The sequence below is a fragment of the Carlito syrichta genome, unplaced genomic scaffold (genome assembly GCF_000164805.1).
Source record: "Carlito syrichta isolate Samal-C Ts95f unplaced genomic scaffold, Tarsius_syrichta-2.0.1 Scaffold311650, whole genome shotgun sequence".
NCBI classification, from domain to species: Eukaryota; Metazoa; Chordata; class Mammalia; order Primates; family Tarsiidae; genus Carlito; species Carlito syrichta.
The window spans coordinates 68,177-82,515 of record NW_007255746.1 but is presented as its reverse complement, the minus strand read 5'-3'; the positions used below and the strand labels follow the sequence as shown (position 1 = coordinate 82,515).

Here is a 14,339-nt window from a genome sequence, read left to right as displayed (position 1 = left end):
ATGAGATATCACTATACCTATCAAAATGGCTAAAATAAAAAAATACTGATAATACAAAATGCTGTCAAGATGTAGGAAACCGGAGCACTCATACTTTGCTGAAAGAAATGTAAAACTGTATGGCCACTCCAGAAAAGAGTATGACTTTTTTTTTTTTTTCAAAATTAAAAACATGTACTTACCACATGCAACCTAACAACGGCACTCCTAGACATTTATTCTAGACACAAATGAAAACTTATGTTCTGACACAAACCTATACACAAATGTTTATAGCAGGTTTATTCATAATGGCCCAAAACTAGAAACAACCAAAATATCTTTCATATTCTTCAATGGGTAAATGGTTAAATAAATTGTGGTACATCTGTACCATCGAGTACTACCTAGCAATAAAAATGAATGAACTATTGATACATGCAATAACTTGGATGCATCTCAAATAAATTATTCTGAACAACAACAAAAAGCAACCCTCAAAGATTTAAACTGCTTTCCATTTACATAGTATTCTCAAAATGACAAAATTACAGAAATGGAGATCAGTGACTGTCAGGGATTGGGGACTTGGGAAGGAGAGTGGTGGCTGTGACTATGAAAGGGTAGCACAAGGAATCCCATATCTTGACCATAGTGTTGGTCATGTGAACCTACATGTGGGATAAAACTGCATATAGTTAAATGCACGTGTGTGCTCACATACACAAGTACCTGTAGAAGTAGTGAATTCTGAATAAGGCTGATGGATAGTATCCATGCCAATTTGTGATAAGGTATAATAGTTATGTAAGTTGTTTCCATTGGGAGAAATTAGGTCAGGGTACATGGGATCTCTATGATTTCTTACAACTGTATGTAAACATACAATTATCTCATAAGATGTTAAAGCAAAGGAATAATCCAATATATATCAAGAGCTACAATCACGCTCATAACTTGACTTGGCAATTTCAGTTCAGAAATCAGCAATTTCAGTTCAGAAATCAGCATTTATCTACTCAACACCCATATGAGGCACTGTGGTGGATGGTGGAGATTCAGTGTGAGAAAAGCAGGTAAGCACCCTGTCTTCATGAACTTTCAGATTAGGAAATATGAAAGTAGCTTGATGTATGAAGAGGGTCATTACATCTTCAATCATATGAGTGAGAACTGGAATCAACCTAAATTTCTAACAACAAGGAAAAACTTAAGTAATTTTTGGAATATTATATTCCTATTAAAATAATTATGAATATGATTTAAGAGAATGAAAAAAATGCTGCAATATTAAGAACACTAAATTTTTAAACAACATACTCAGTAATATTGAGAATTAATGACAACTTATTTTATATGAATAAACCTTTATTGAATTTTAGATAATTAGAATAAAGAATGCAAGATAAATGTATTCTAAATAGCATCTGATAGTATCATCTTTCTGTGTCATGGTATTTTCACTTTTCTTTATAAAAAAGTATAGACATTCATTTATTTAAATTTTTACAAAGTAAGAATCACCAAATGGAAAAAAATAAGTAAAACTAAAGTAAATTCAACTTTTTATCTATATTGAAATGGTTGCAGTGGTTAGGTTCTGAGCGTGGCCCTCTTTAAAGAATATTATATGCAGCAGCTGGGTTCCATTCATTCAAATAAATGAAAAAATGCCAGGAGGCCACTCTCTGTGAAGACTACCCTTGCAGGAAAGGGGGCAAAAAGCATGGTGGGATGAGGGAGTGAGAGAATACATCCAGGAAAAAAAGACACTTATCAATTATGGGATGAATATTATAAATAATTTAGGAAACAAATTTGGAGGTTGCTGAAAGTATGATTAAGGCGAGATAGTCACCCCTACAAGTACGGCTAGATTTACATAGCACAAAATCGAGTGGGGAGTTTGTAAATTAATCTGGTGAACTGCAAAGCCAGCCAAGTCAGGTAATATCCACAAAAGGAGTCTCTTCACAGTAGTATAAAATGCATATAGGCAACATTGAGACCCTAAGCTGTCACAGACACAGGGCAGACCCTCCCAGGAGCATCACATCAGAAGATATCCCTTTTGTCTCAGTCTTATCTCTTTTGCAAAAAGAATTATTTTGAAAAGAAAAAAAAAAAAACAATTCCTGCCCTGACAAGTAACCTCTAACTTGTCAAACAAGGAGAAAGTTATCTACCTCAATACAAAAGGCATCAGGTGCTGTCCTCATTAAGAGTAACCTAATGAGACAGCAAGGGACACCTGGACAGCCTTGCTCTGACAGGCTGCCCAGCAAGGCTTCAATACCTCAGACCTGCTTCATGCCCATAAACCTAGATCTTTAATGACATGACAGACCACCTGTGGCCTCATTAAACACAATCACTGAACAAGGAAACAAGTCTTTCCCTTCTTAGCCCAATGGCTCTCATATATTTTTTTAAAAAGAAAAAAAAAAAAAAACTCCAGTAGTTTTCTTTTAAAAAAATATTTTTCCAGGAAAAGATACACAGTAATTGCCATGGACCTGTTACAGATCCTAGAATAACACAGACAGGCAAGAATCTGTCAATACAGCAATATTCCAAATATGAAATTCATGGTTCCGGAAGAGATAAATAAATATGTAGGGGCTTCTCAAAGAAGTCTCCTTTGTTATTCCATTTCTTATTGAATTTTGTTTGTGTAAAAAGTTTTGATTATATGATAGAAGAGCCAGTCCTGTGGGGACCAGTATGAACCATTTAAGCCATGAAGCCCTCTACATAATGAGGGAATAGAGACAGGCAGAACATGTCATAGGGTTGCTCATTATTTTCTTAAGGACACCTAAATCTTTTTAAGTAATTTCAATATTTAAACTCCATCTGGCACTTCAGTCTCTTAAAAAGTATTAAGTTAGGCATGAATTAAAGAACAAGTCCATCTGGATTTCAGTTTGGGTTTTAAGTAAAATTCTGCTCTTATATCTTTTTCCTTGGCTTGGCACATCTTTGAAATACAGCTTTTTGGACAGAATCCCAGGAATCTGTGGTGGAGAAACAAGTCTTCATGGTGAAACATTCCAGTCCATTTCACACCTCTTAGTGGCCAGGTAACAATGGTGCCTTCTTCGTTGTACTTTTTACTAATATAAGGAAACTCTTTCTTTCCCAGCACTCCCCACCCCTCCCCCTTGAATGGGGGAATTCCATTTATTGTTTCTGAACACAACATCCCTTCGTGTCCTATACCAGGGACCCGGCCCGACTCTGGGCTGGCACCATGACAGGTACTGCACCAATTCGCTCCAGCGTTGCATGGCTGATGGTGTAGGAGTGTGTGTGCTGAGATTGAGGCTTCCTGCTGACTGAGCCATTGCTCCTGGACACAACTTGCGGCGATGACCCTCTGTTGGCTGTCACTACCAGAGTCTTATGCGGACCTGGGACCAGGTGGTTCCCATTGGCATAAATGGATGGTATGTTGGCATTGCCTGAGTGGAGGGAGAAAGACTGGCCCAAGTCACTGAAGTGATTGAATGATTCCGTGTTTCTGTGAACTTTTGGATTATTGCTCCAGTGTCGACTGTTGTAGGTATTGGAGGAGGTCAATGTGTTGTTCTCTGAGGAGGATATCTCAGTGTGAAATGCTTTGGCAGAAGAACATTTAGGTGGAAGATCATCCTCTCTGAAAAAAAAAAACAAAAATAAAGTTGTCATTAGGATTTACTTGAGGTAAATCCTATTCTCCTATCCAGGACTCCTTCTTTTCATGTGAAGGCTATATGACTGAAACACAGATCCCTGGGAAAGACCACTCCATCATTAAAAACAAACACGGCCACCTCAGACGGCCTCAGCTTTGACGTCATTGAGACAATGGTCAAGAAAATCTCTCTTCAGCTCCTCAGTCTCCAAGAATAAAAGAAGAAATATCAATCTCCCAAAGAACGTCTCTTACAATATTATGTATATAAATATACATATTTATTTACTGTAAATAAAAGAAAATTCATGAAGAAATCCACTGAACTAGTTGCCATAAAATAACTAGGAAATCAAGCTATGGATAGAGATAACTTCAAGAAATAATTGGAGTTGGTCTGATTTTTTGCCCTTTGCTGTTTGGAAAAACACTGTGGTGTGCTGATGAGAGGTTTTCCCCAGTAATCTTAGGCCAGGGTGGAATCTAATGCTGTATACAGCCCTAACTCTTAAGAATCACAAGAGGCCGAGAGAAGTCAGTAATTTAAGATGTTAACTTATTTAACATTTATTGAGTACACTCTACTAGACATTTCACGTAAAAACATTCAGATCCAAGAAGACTACTATTGAAATGAAGGTAGCAATCAATGCAAGACCATACGCAAGTTGCAAAGGTCCTTAAGGGCAAGGACTAAAGACAACTTATGTGAGGAGGATGCTTGGACTAGTCTTGAAGCAGATCAGGGAATTTTGTAAAGAGATGGACCACGGGGAAGGATCATGGTCCTGAAAAAGAACAGAGGCCCTAGTGAAAGCCCTGAGGTGTGGGAAAATGCAGCACAGACTGTAAGGAAGAGTGAGTTCAAAGTGGTGAGAGATAAGCAGGGAAGGGTCAGATCCTGCAAGGCTGTGGATGTCTCCCTAAGCAGAATGGAGTCATTAAAGCATTTCCAAGGCTATGCCATGATGAAATCTGAGATTGAGCCTGTTTCCTCAAATCTCCACAATGCCAAGAGTCACTTTTCTTTAAAAATCACTTCTGCATTGTTTTCTTAAAACGTTTGTATTCTTGTCTGAACTGCCTTTCTGAGCCAGACTGCTGTGGCCTTTCTGTGTACAGGTACTGGTATGCTCTTTAGATGTTCCTTCTTGCTTTGGGCTCTGGTATAAATGTCAGTGTGAAACACATGTTTTAAATTAACTTTTCTATTGTGGCAGCCACCTAACCCCCACCTATCCTGGAGCTATGGAGCAGCAGGGGGACACCTCATTTGTATCCTCCTAGGTATATATATATAAAACACAGTTCCTGACTCATAACTCCCATAGCCCTTGTTACCATCCTTTGTTATATTAGTTGGGTATGTCAGTCCTCAGGAAACAGAATCTCTCTGACCTTCTCCAGTCCTCCTTCACTTGCTCCAAGTCAGGACTCTAATCTCTCCTGTCTTTCTGATTGTGGGTTTTAAGGACTTCATTCCAGAGAGGGCCCTTTCCCATACCCTGGAAGAAGGAATGTTGAGGTCTTAAAGCTCCCATAAAAACCCCAAGAGAACTGGTTGGGGGTGGCTTCCGGAGAGGTAAACACGTGGAGGTTCCTGGAGGACAGCTGCCCAAGGAGGACACAGAAGCTCTGCACCCCTTCCCCCACACCTCACCCTTCACATTTCATCTGTATCCTTTGTGATATCCTTTATAATTAAACCAGTAAACATAAGTGTTTCCCTGAATTCTGTGAGCCACTCCAGCAAGTTAATCAAAGAGAGATCATGGGAATTCCAACTTGAAGCTGGTTGACCAGAAGTTCTGGAGGTTCAGACTTGCAACTGGTGTCTGCAGGGTGAGAGGGAGAGTTCTGAGGACTGAGCCCTCACCCTGTGGGATCTGACACTATAAAGAAAACCTCTGTATTGTTTGTTGTGGTGCTGTGAGAGCAGAGGAAAACAATTAGAGTTTTTCAGAAACACTCCCCTTCATGATCCAGTGAATAAAGTCGAGAAGTACCATGAGGAAAGGGATATATAAGGAAATATCATTTGGCCACTTTAATTTTCTTGGCCATCAGAGTTATACGATTAGCAAAGAAATCTTAACTGCCAAAATGAATAAACATACAGCATAGGCTATGCAGGACAAATAATTTGATACACAAACCTTATTTCATTAGGAATTTCTTCTTCTTCCTCCTCTTTGTTTTTGCTTCTCCAGTAAAAGAATGCCCCTAAAATTAGTGCAATGCAAAAAATGGTAATAACTGCACCAGTGCCAATGGCTCCAGCTAGTAATCCAATGTTCCTGGGTTGGGCTGCAAAATATATTTAAGGTATATTTAAAGAAAAGAAGAGAAAGAAAAATAGTGTTTACCTATGCAACTGTTTACGCAAATAAGTTTACTAAAGAATCTGCTTAGCATGTACAAAATTATCTAAAATATTGCATCTATATAAAGCAAACCTCAATTAACTTTATCACCAATGGCTAGGATTGACACATAGCAGGCTCTTGACATTTATTGAATAAATAAACAATCAAGTGATTCCCACACCTTCGGTGAGCAACACCTACATCAGAACAGGAAATAAATGGCACCTGTCTACCTTGTCTGATCTGCCCCAATGAGCCCTGGAAATCAATGGGATACCTTTTTGCTTCATCCCAGCCAGATCACTCCATTTTGCAACTAGAATTCAAATAACCTAGAATTTTCAACTAAAGAGAAATTTTCAGTACATCTATTTATAATCTAGATACCCAATCATTAAGTAGATACAAGAAATTAGGGGGAAAAAAAAAAGATCTTGCTATAGCCATAAGATCATTACACATTTTTATATAGCACTATACAGTAAGAACTGGTTTGATTCTAATGATCCTGAGAAAAAAGATATTTTGTCATAAAGATTATTATATTGCAGAGGCTGAAAAGTATACTAGAACACTTACAAAATACTTTTCACAATAATTTGCACCAAAAAGAATTTCTATTTAATTCTCAGATAACTTCCAAACAATTCAGGAGAACACTTCATTTCCTGTTTTAACAAAAATCTAAGTTCCACATCCAGAGTTGACATGAGAATTTCATGTACTTACGTGAAATAACCTGGAGATCCAGAAGACAGGTGCTGGTTCCAATGGCGTTAGAAGCCACACACTGGTACAAGCCTGAAGACAGGGCACTGATGTTCCGGATGGTGACTGTCCCCTGGACCTGGTCTGTCTCAAAAATCATCATCAGGTGAGGATTTGGAAATAATAGAAAAACCAAATAAATCAGCAGAAGACTTAAAAACAGATTAACACAGGAGAGCTATGAATAAGTTTCTTTATTGGTGGTGGTGGAGTGGGAAATATTGGTTCGTGAAAGTTAAAGACTAAAATCACTACATCACTTTAAAAATAAATAAATGAAACGGCATATGTAATTTCACACATCTTAAACTATATTCGTGAATAAATTCCTAGAAATAAAAGGGTGTGTTCATTTTTAATTTGATGGAGATTGTCAAATTGCCCTCTGGAGTAATTTACAAGACAGCCTGTTTCCACATATTTTGGTTGGTGTCGTTTACAAAAATTTTTTATTTTGCCAATCTGTAAGCGAAAAATGCATAGTTACTGCAATTTTCATTTTCATTTTCTTATTTGATTTCAAGCATATATTCTTATGTTTAGATAATTTATATTCCCTTTTCTATGAACTCTTCATATTCTTGCCCACTTTTTCAAATGGGACAATAGTCTTTGTCTTATTGATTTGTAAAAATTCTTTTTCTTTATATTTTTAGGACACTTGTTTATGGTGAGTTTGTCTTGGGGAGTTCAATAAATTTAACGTAGCTCCAAAAAATAAAAAGGATTAAGTTCTGGTTCTATTGGACAGTAGGATGAGTATGGTTAACAATATTGTATTGTATATTTCAAGATAGCTAGAAAAGAAAATCTTGAATGCTCTTACCAAAAATTACATGATAATTATGTATGAGGTGACAAATATGCTAAATACCCTGACTGGATTTTTTATACAACATATTCATTATGTATCAAGATATCACACTGCACCCTATAAATATGTACAATTATTACGTGTCCCTTAAAATAATAAATACTTTTAAAACATTAAAAAAAAAAACTATGGAAGACTGTCTTAAATAAAAACAACCTTAAAACTTAATCTGCAGATTAGCATGTAAAGTCTTAAATGTTTGTAAATCTCCCTGAGGAAATGGTACTTATCCTGGAGAATTTATAGTGAGCACCCCCACATTTTAATTATGTGGTAGTTGTTGCTGTTGTTATTTTGTTTGGTTTGACTTTGGCTTAGTTTTTTATTTTTGTTTTTGGAAGGGTCTCATGCCATTGCCGAGGCTCATAGCTCACTATAGCCTCAAACTACTGGGCTCTAGTGATCCTCCCACCTTATTATCTGGGACTACAGGAGCACATCACCATACTTAGCTAGTTTTTTAATTTTTTTTGTAGAGATGAAGTCTTGCTATGTTTCCCAGGCTGGTCTCCAACTCCTGAGCTCAAGTGAATCTCCTACCTCAGCGTCCCAGAGTACTAGAATTATAGACAAGCATGATTTACCATGCCCAGCCTCCAAATTTTAAATCTGAGGAAATACAACAGTATACAGATCAAGTTAAACTTATTATAATAATGTTCACTTTGCAACTGATGAAGAAAATACCAAGTCTGTACTCTAAGGGATAAGCTATAAAAACTATTGCAGTTGTTTGTGTTATCTCAGATCCTCCAAGAATCAGGCCTCGAGACAAGCAAGAGGTTTACCAGAGGAAAAGCCAGTAAAGAAAATGGAGAGGAAGCTGGAGAAGACAGGGAGAGTCTTGGACTGTGGTGCAGGTCTTGACCTCTGTGAAGGGGAGAGGGACGCCAGAAAGACTATGCAGGAAGAGTCTCAGGCTGAAGCAGAGGGTTATGGAAGATTCCACCAGGCAGATGGGGAGTCCTTGAGCCAAAGTCACCTGTTAAGGGAGTTAATGCCATGTAGAAGTGGACTGCAGTAGTGGCCCCACTGTGGCTCATCACTAGCTGGGAAGAGCCCAGGGGAAGCTCGGCCTTGGCACAAAACTGTGGTGGATCCAGAGGGGAAATCAGTCAGTTATGTACCCCACATTACATCAGAAGGTCTGCACAGTGTGTTTTCAAGGCCACTGCACTGGTATCACCAAGTAATGTTTCAGTAGTTCACATTTAGTAATTTGCCAACATTAGCATAGTTTATTTATTCCAATAAGATGTAAATGACTTACAGTAATAAGAAAAATTAAAGTTAACAGTTATTAATAAGCACCAGGCATTTAGTAAGCTTTTATATGGTATTATCTCAATTTTTACAATAATCCTATAAGGCATTTCTATTATTAATCCCACTGAACACTCAAGGAAACTGAAACTTTTCGATGGGTAGTAAGATTGATTACACAGCTGGTTGTTAGGACTTGGAATTGGACGGAGGGCTATCTACCTCCAAGGTCTTGCTAGTCTTCACTGCCTTCCTTAGGCAGGAAAGATAATACATCCAGTGATCTCAACCATTCAAATTGCTGCAAATTTAGAAGTAAGTGGGAAGCTTCCCAATGGCACAAGTAAAAAAAGTAAAATTCTGACACAAATCCAAGTATGACTGGGGCAATACTTGGAGCTATCTCCATCCTGGGTTGACTTAATTTTAGATGTAACTAAGATATAATTATCTAGTGTCTGTTGGCAACCTCCATCTCTATTTAGACTAAAAGCAGAAGCAGCGAGGAAGGGTCAATGAAAGCAGACCTGACTACAGTATGCATGATGCATGCATTTATTAATTCACTCATTTAATAAAGAAATTGGTTGAGCATCTTCCTTTGTGCTGGGTTTTCTGAGGATGATGATAAATGATGGACCAGGCAGGCCCAGGACCTTACCCCAATGAGACACATAGGCAAGCAATTACAATAAATATGTGGAGTGCCAACTAGGGCTACAGAACAGAGGGTGCCAGGGGAGCACACAGGAGTGCCATTTTATGAAGGCCTAGGAAATCAAATAGAAATTACTTGGCACATAGAAAGGTGCTCATAAATAAAGGTAATCAGTCAATAAATAAAAGGGCTACATTTTGATATTAGTCTACTATATACCACATACACTGTACTAAGAGTTTTAAATATGCCTCATTTTATCTTCATAACAAACTGAGGTTCTATATTCCCTACTTTTTCAAAGATGAGAAAGCTTAGAGAAGCTATGCAATTTGTCCAATAACACACAGTACATAAGTAGCAGCAGGTCTTTCCAAGGCCAAAACTCATGATCACCATATGCGTACTTGGCTTTCCAGTAAGACATTTAAAACCACATTATTTTATAGGGTGCACTACAGGACACTTCCTAACCATGCAATGTTTCAATGCTGTTAGTATTCTAAACTAAGCCACTTGCCTTTCTCCCTCTTCAGCACGTGTCAGCGTCATCATACAGGAAAACCATAATCTCTGGACAGTCAGCCACATCATTCCACACACTGTTGTTGTTGCTGCTGTTTTTGTGGGATTTTGTTGTTGCTATTTGTTTGATTTTTTTTCTTTTCTAAGCTCTGGAATCTAAAAATTTGATGAGCTCACACCAAACCAGTAATTTTGTTGACATTCCCATAGAGACAAGTTGGGAAATTTTAAACAGCTTCTCTAAGCAGCGTTCTGGCATGTAGAAAGAGAAAAACTCTACTATTGCTTTTAAAAGTTATTTTTAAGAGGTAAAGTCACTGTTCCTCCCTTTGTCTCTAATTAGATGCGAACACCATGAACATGTTGCTGAAGAAATGAGGTTGACATACCATGGGCAGAGTTAACACAGAATGTAATCAGGGAATGAAACAGACACATTGATAAGAGAGGATTAACCAGAAACAAAACAGCACTGTTTATGTAGACAAGGCAAAGAAGAGATGGGAGTAACTCTTCAGCAAGCACCAGACTGTTTAAAGCCACAAAACACACAGCCCTTCTTGAAACTAGCAAGGCTAATTACTGAAGCTACCATTTCACTTTGCCTGCTCTGGCACAGAAGTAGCATGCTGAAATAAAGTTAGTATAAGTGCTCTTTTAATCTCTTTAAAGACTAAGGAAAGGTCAACAGTGTGGAACTACATACTTTGGGAAGCTCAAAGGACATCATACCCCCTTCTTTGTTCACAGCAACAATGTATCTCACACAAGATATGCACCTGGTCTAAATATCCTTCTGAATTAGAAAGAAACAAATATTAAGTATACATTTTCAGTTCAATCCTTTCTCCACAGTTGCAGAATGCCACCTCTGACTGTCTAGTAGAGTGTATATATGCCAAGAGCATGTCTTCTGGAGTTAGACAATCTGGGTTTGAATCTATTCTACTTCCTCCTAGTTATGTGGTCTTGAGTGTATCTGTTCTTCATCTCTGTTTTAGTTTTCTCATCTGTAATATGGAACAAAGTGCCTATACACTGTAGGTTACTATGAGGACTAAATTAGATAGTGCATGTAATAAGCTTAGTATAGCACCTGGTAATGTATCCATGTAGGAATTCCTTCCTGGCATTTCTTGGGAATTTCATGAAAAAAATCAGTCAAGAAATTTAAAAAATATCTAGTGTCTCCAAATTCCCAATAGATATTAATCTTTAGGATTTGAGAATTAAAAATTCCTAAGTCATAAATTTTTCTGTTTTTTTCATGATCTATATATTATATATAAAAGATACAGTTATATTAAATATATATAAAGCATATATTAAAATATATGCTGTGTATATAAATATATTAATATATAAAATATGTTTTAAATGAGTGACCATAAGAATAGTGAATATTTCTTATATAATAGTTCTAGACTTTTATATAAGAAATTCTGTGAAAAATTATAATGATAAATGTATGGTTTATTGTTATTTGAACCAATATATTACACCAAAAATTATTTATATATTTCAATAATATTTAAGAATGATCTCATCCTAAAACAGACATTTGATAATTTTAAAACTGTAAATAAAAGGAATGTTAATATAAAATCAATGCAAAAATCTACTTAAACTTAAAGACAGTATCACAAATACTTAATATTTAAACTATCACTTTTAAAGACAAATCTAAAATCCTACTGCATTGGACATAGAAAATTTTATTTCATTTTTGTGTTGATGCTGGCTGAACTAAGATGGAGATGGAGAAGGGATGGGGAAGAACCTGTACCCATTAAAAGAATGTCCAAAAGGACCTTTCAGATGGGCTAGGACAAACTATGCTTCATATTAACTCATTTCCTTTAGTCAATGATGAAAATATTCTGTCTGCTTGTCCTGATTTTGGTTTTGCCATTGAAATAGGTATTGATTTCGTGAATTCAGATTTTAAGTTCATTTCTTGGTTCATGTCAGTGTGGTCTATGGCAACATTCCAACTGTTCCTCTTTACATTTATGCCAGTGAAGTATTCACAAACAACTGAAGCCAAGAGCAAATAGTCAAACACTGCAAAACACTATGAACATTACTGAGCAATATTTGAAAAATGTCATATTTGAATCTCCTGGTATTAACACATTACATAGAATCACATGTGAAATTACCAAATTAAGGACTTGTTCATTTCTAAAACGTATTACTTCTTGGAATACCATTCATGGCACTTATATAAAATACACTATGTACAAATATATTAATATTTATTAGCAAGAATGAATGCCACTAGCAACAAGGCCATGAACATACTTATATCATGGCAACAACTACAAGCAAGACCATTTAATTAGATCTTGACTGCTTCTCTCCTACCTACTGCTGTATGAGTTTCCAGAAATGTCAATTCTACTTTTGTTTATACCTTGACATTAATAATAGGCTCTTTTGAATCAGCACATCTCTACGTTGATTGTTAAGCTTTAATTCTCAAAGGAAAACAGCACTTAGTGCTCAAGAAATGTTACCATTATCACTATTTCAATCCTCATTTAGAGATCCCAAGAGACTACTACTAACCAACTACCTTCTTCAAGCAAATATCTACAAATTTCTTCTCTGAGTTCATATAGTTACTGTCTATGTAGTAGCACAGTAGCACACAAGAGGAATCTGGGTTAACTCTGACTCTTCCAAGACCCAACATGTAATCAAGCTCCATATCTTGTAGATTTTTGTCCTTAGTTTCCCCTTTCCTTTCTCTACCCACTTCACTAGCAACCTAGTTCAGCCCATCTTCATTTCTTAATAGTGCTATTATCAAAGGATCTCATTTATGACCTGGCTGCCAATCCTTCACCCTGATTTCTGACCCTGCTTCTCAAATGCACATCTGGCTATCGTCTCTTGCTTTATAAATGTCAGTGAAAATGCACAGTCTTGAAGATAACATCCAGACTCCTTTGATGTTATATAAAGCCTTTCACAATCTGGATTTCACCTTTTTAAGCTCTTCTCTGGCCAAACACCCATGAGCCTTTATGTCAGCTTCATAGATGTTCTCACTTAAAAACGTCAAAAATTTATACACGCAAGACTTTGCAAGCACAGTATCCTCTATTTATAATAACCACTTCCACTTGGTAAAATTTCTACCCATTATTTAAGATCCTTTTCTGCTCAGGAATCTCTTTCCTTGTAAAGTCCTTGTTGGATTCAAGGAGAATTAATAATTCTAATCTATTTTTGAAATATCTTTGTGTAGACCCTGCCAAAGAATATAATTTGCAGTAACACAGTCTAACACAGCAGTCCATACCAATAATGCATTAAAATCACCTAGGGGAATTTTTAAAATGTCCATTCTCATGCCCCTTCTACAGACATTTTGTTTTAGTTGGTCTGGGGATGAATCTAGCATTAGCATTTTTTAAAAATGTACTTCTAATGTGTAGTCATGGTTGAGAATCACTTTAATACATTAACACACTAAGAAGGATATATATCAAGCCATGGAGGGGGACTCCTTTCTGGAATGACACACACTTTCCAAATCGTGCAGCCTCTTGGCAACCAGGAATGGAGATAAGCACAGTTGCTCCTCATGATAGTTCAGAAAAACTTAAATTCTACGAAAAAAAAAAACAACCCAAAAACCTGAGGGATATAATTAGGAAAAAATATCCTTTCTGACTTAAAGAGGGAGAATAACCCACATACCTTGAAGAAACACAGAGAACTTTAAAACTTTTTTAAAATATGCAAATAATGGCAACTAATTTTCTATTTATTATTTTACCTTGATAAATGGAAAGCATATATTTATTTTCATTATTAATGGTTAACAGTTTCTAAAACTAAATTGTACCTTTTTATTTTGTGGTTCCTAAGAAATTCTTTGTTGTCCTTATCCTTTCATAATTTAATACAGTGAAGAGAGATTCTTAACTTTCCTGTTTTCCTGAGAACTCTTACACACACCATATTCTGTGAAAATTTTTCAGAGTAGTGTGTTGGGGAATATGGAATATACAAATATAAAGAGACTTACCTCCATTCCAGAGCTCACTGCCTGTTGGAGGATACTGATATAAAGAGATAATCTTAGTACTACATACTTAATACTACAAAAACATGTTATACAGTGCTATAAATGATATGATAATCAGTGACATTTAATCTTCCAAAGAAGAGGGAGTACTGAACATTAAATGGGACTTATTTCTTTATATCAGAGGG

At 36.5% G+C, this 14,339-nt stretch overlaps 1 protein-coding gene across 2 annotated transcripts in view; it reads right to left on the bottom strand.

The window, feature by feature from the left end:
- Positions 1 to 1,329: 1,329 nt before the first annotated feature.
- The window catches only part of IGSF11 (immunoglobulin superfamily member 11), a 32,863-nt gene continuing 19,853 nt past the window's right edge, over positions 1,330 to 14,339 (bottom strand). For both annotated transcript variants that reach the window (XM_021717982.1, XM_008068904.1), the window contains 3 exons: positions 6,751 to 6,873; positions 5,812 to 5,962; positions 1,330 to 3,637 (listed from right to left, as the gene is read on the bottom strand). In XM_021717982.1, the coding sequence (XP_021573657.1) occupies positions 3,196 to 3,637; positions 5,812 to 5,962; positions 6,751 to 6,873 (716 nt within the window). In that variant the 3' untranslated portion in view covers positions 1,330 to 3,195. The remainder of the gene's footprint in view (positions 3,638 to 5,811; positions 5,963 to 6,750; positions 6,874 to 14,339) is intronic.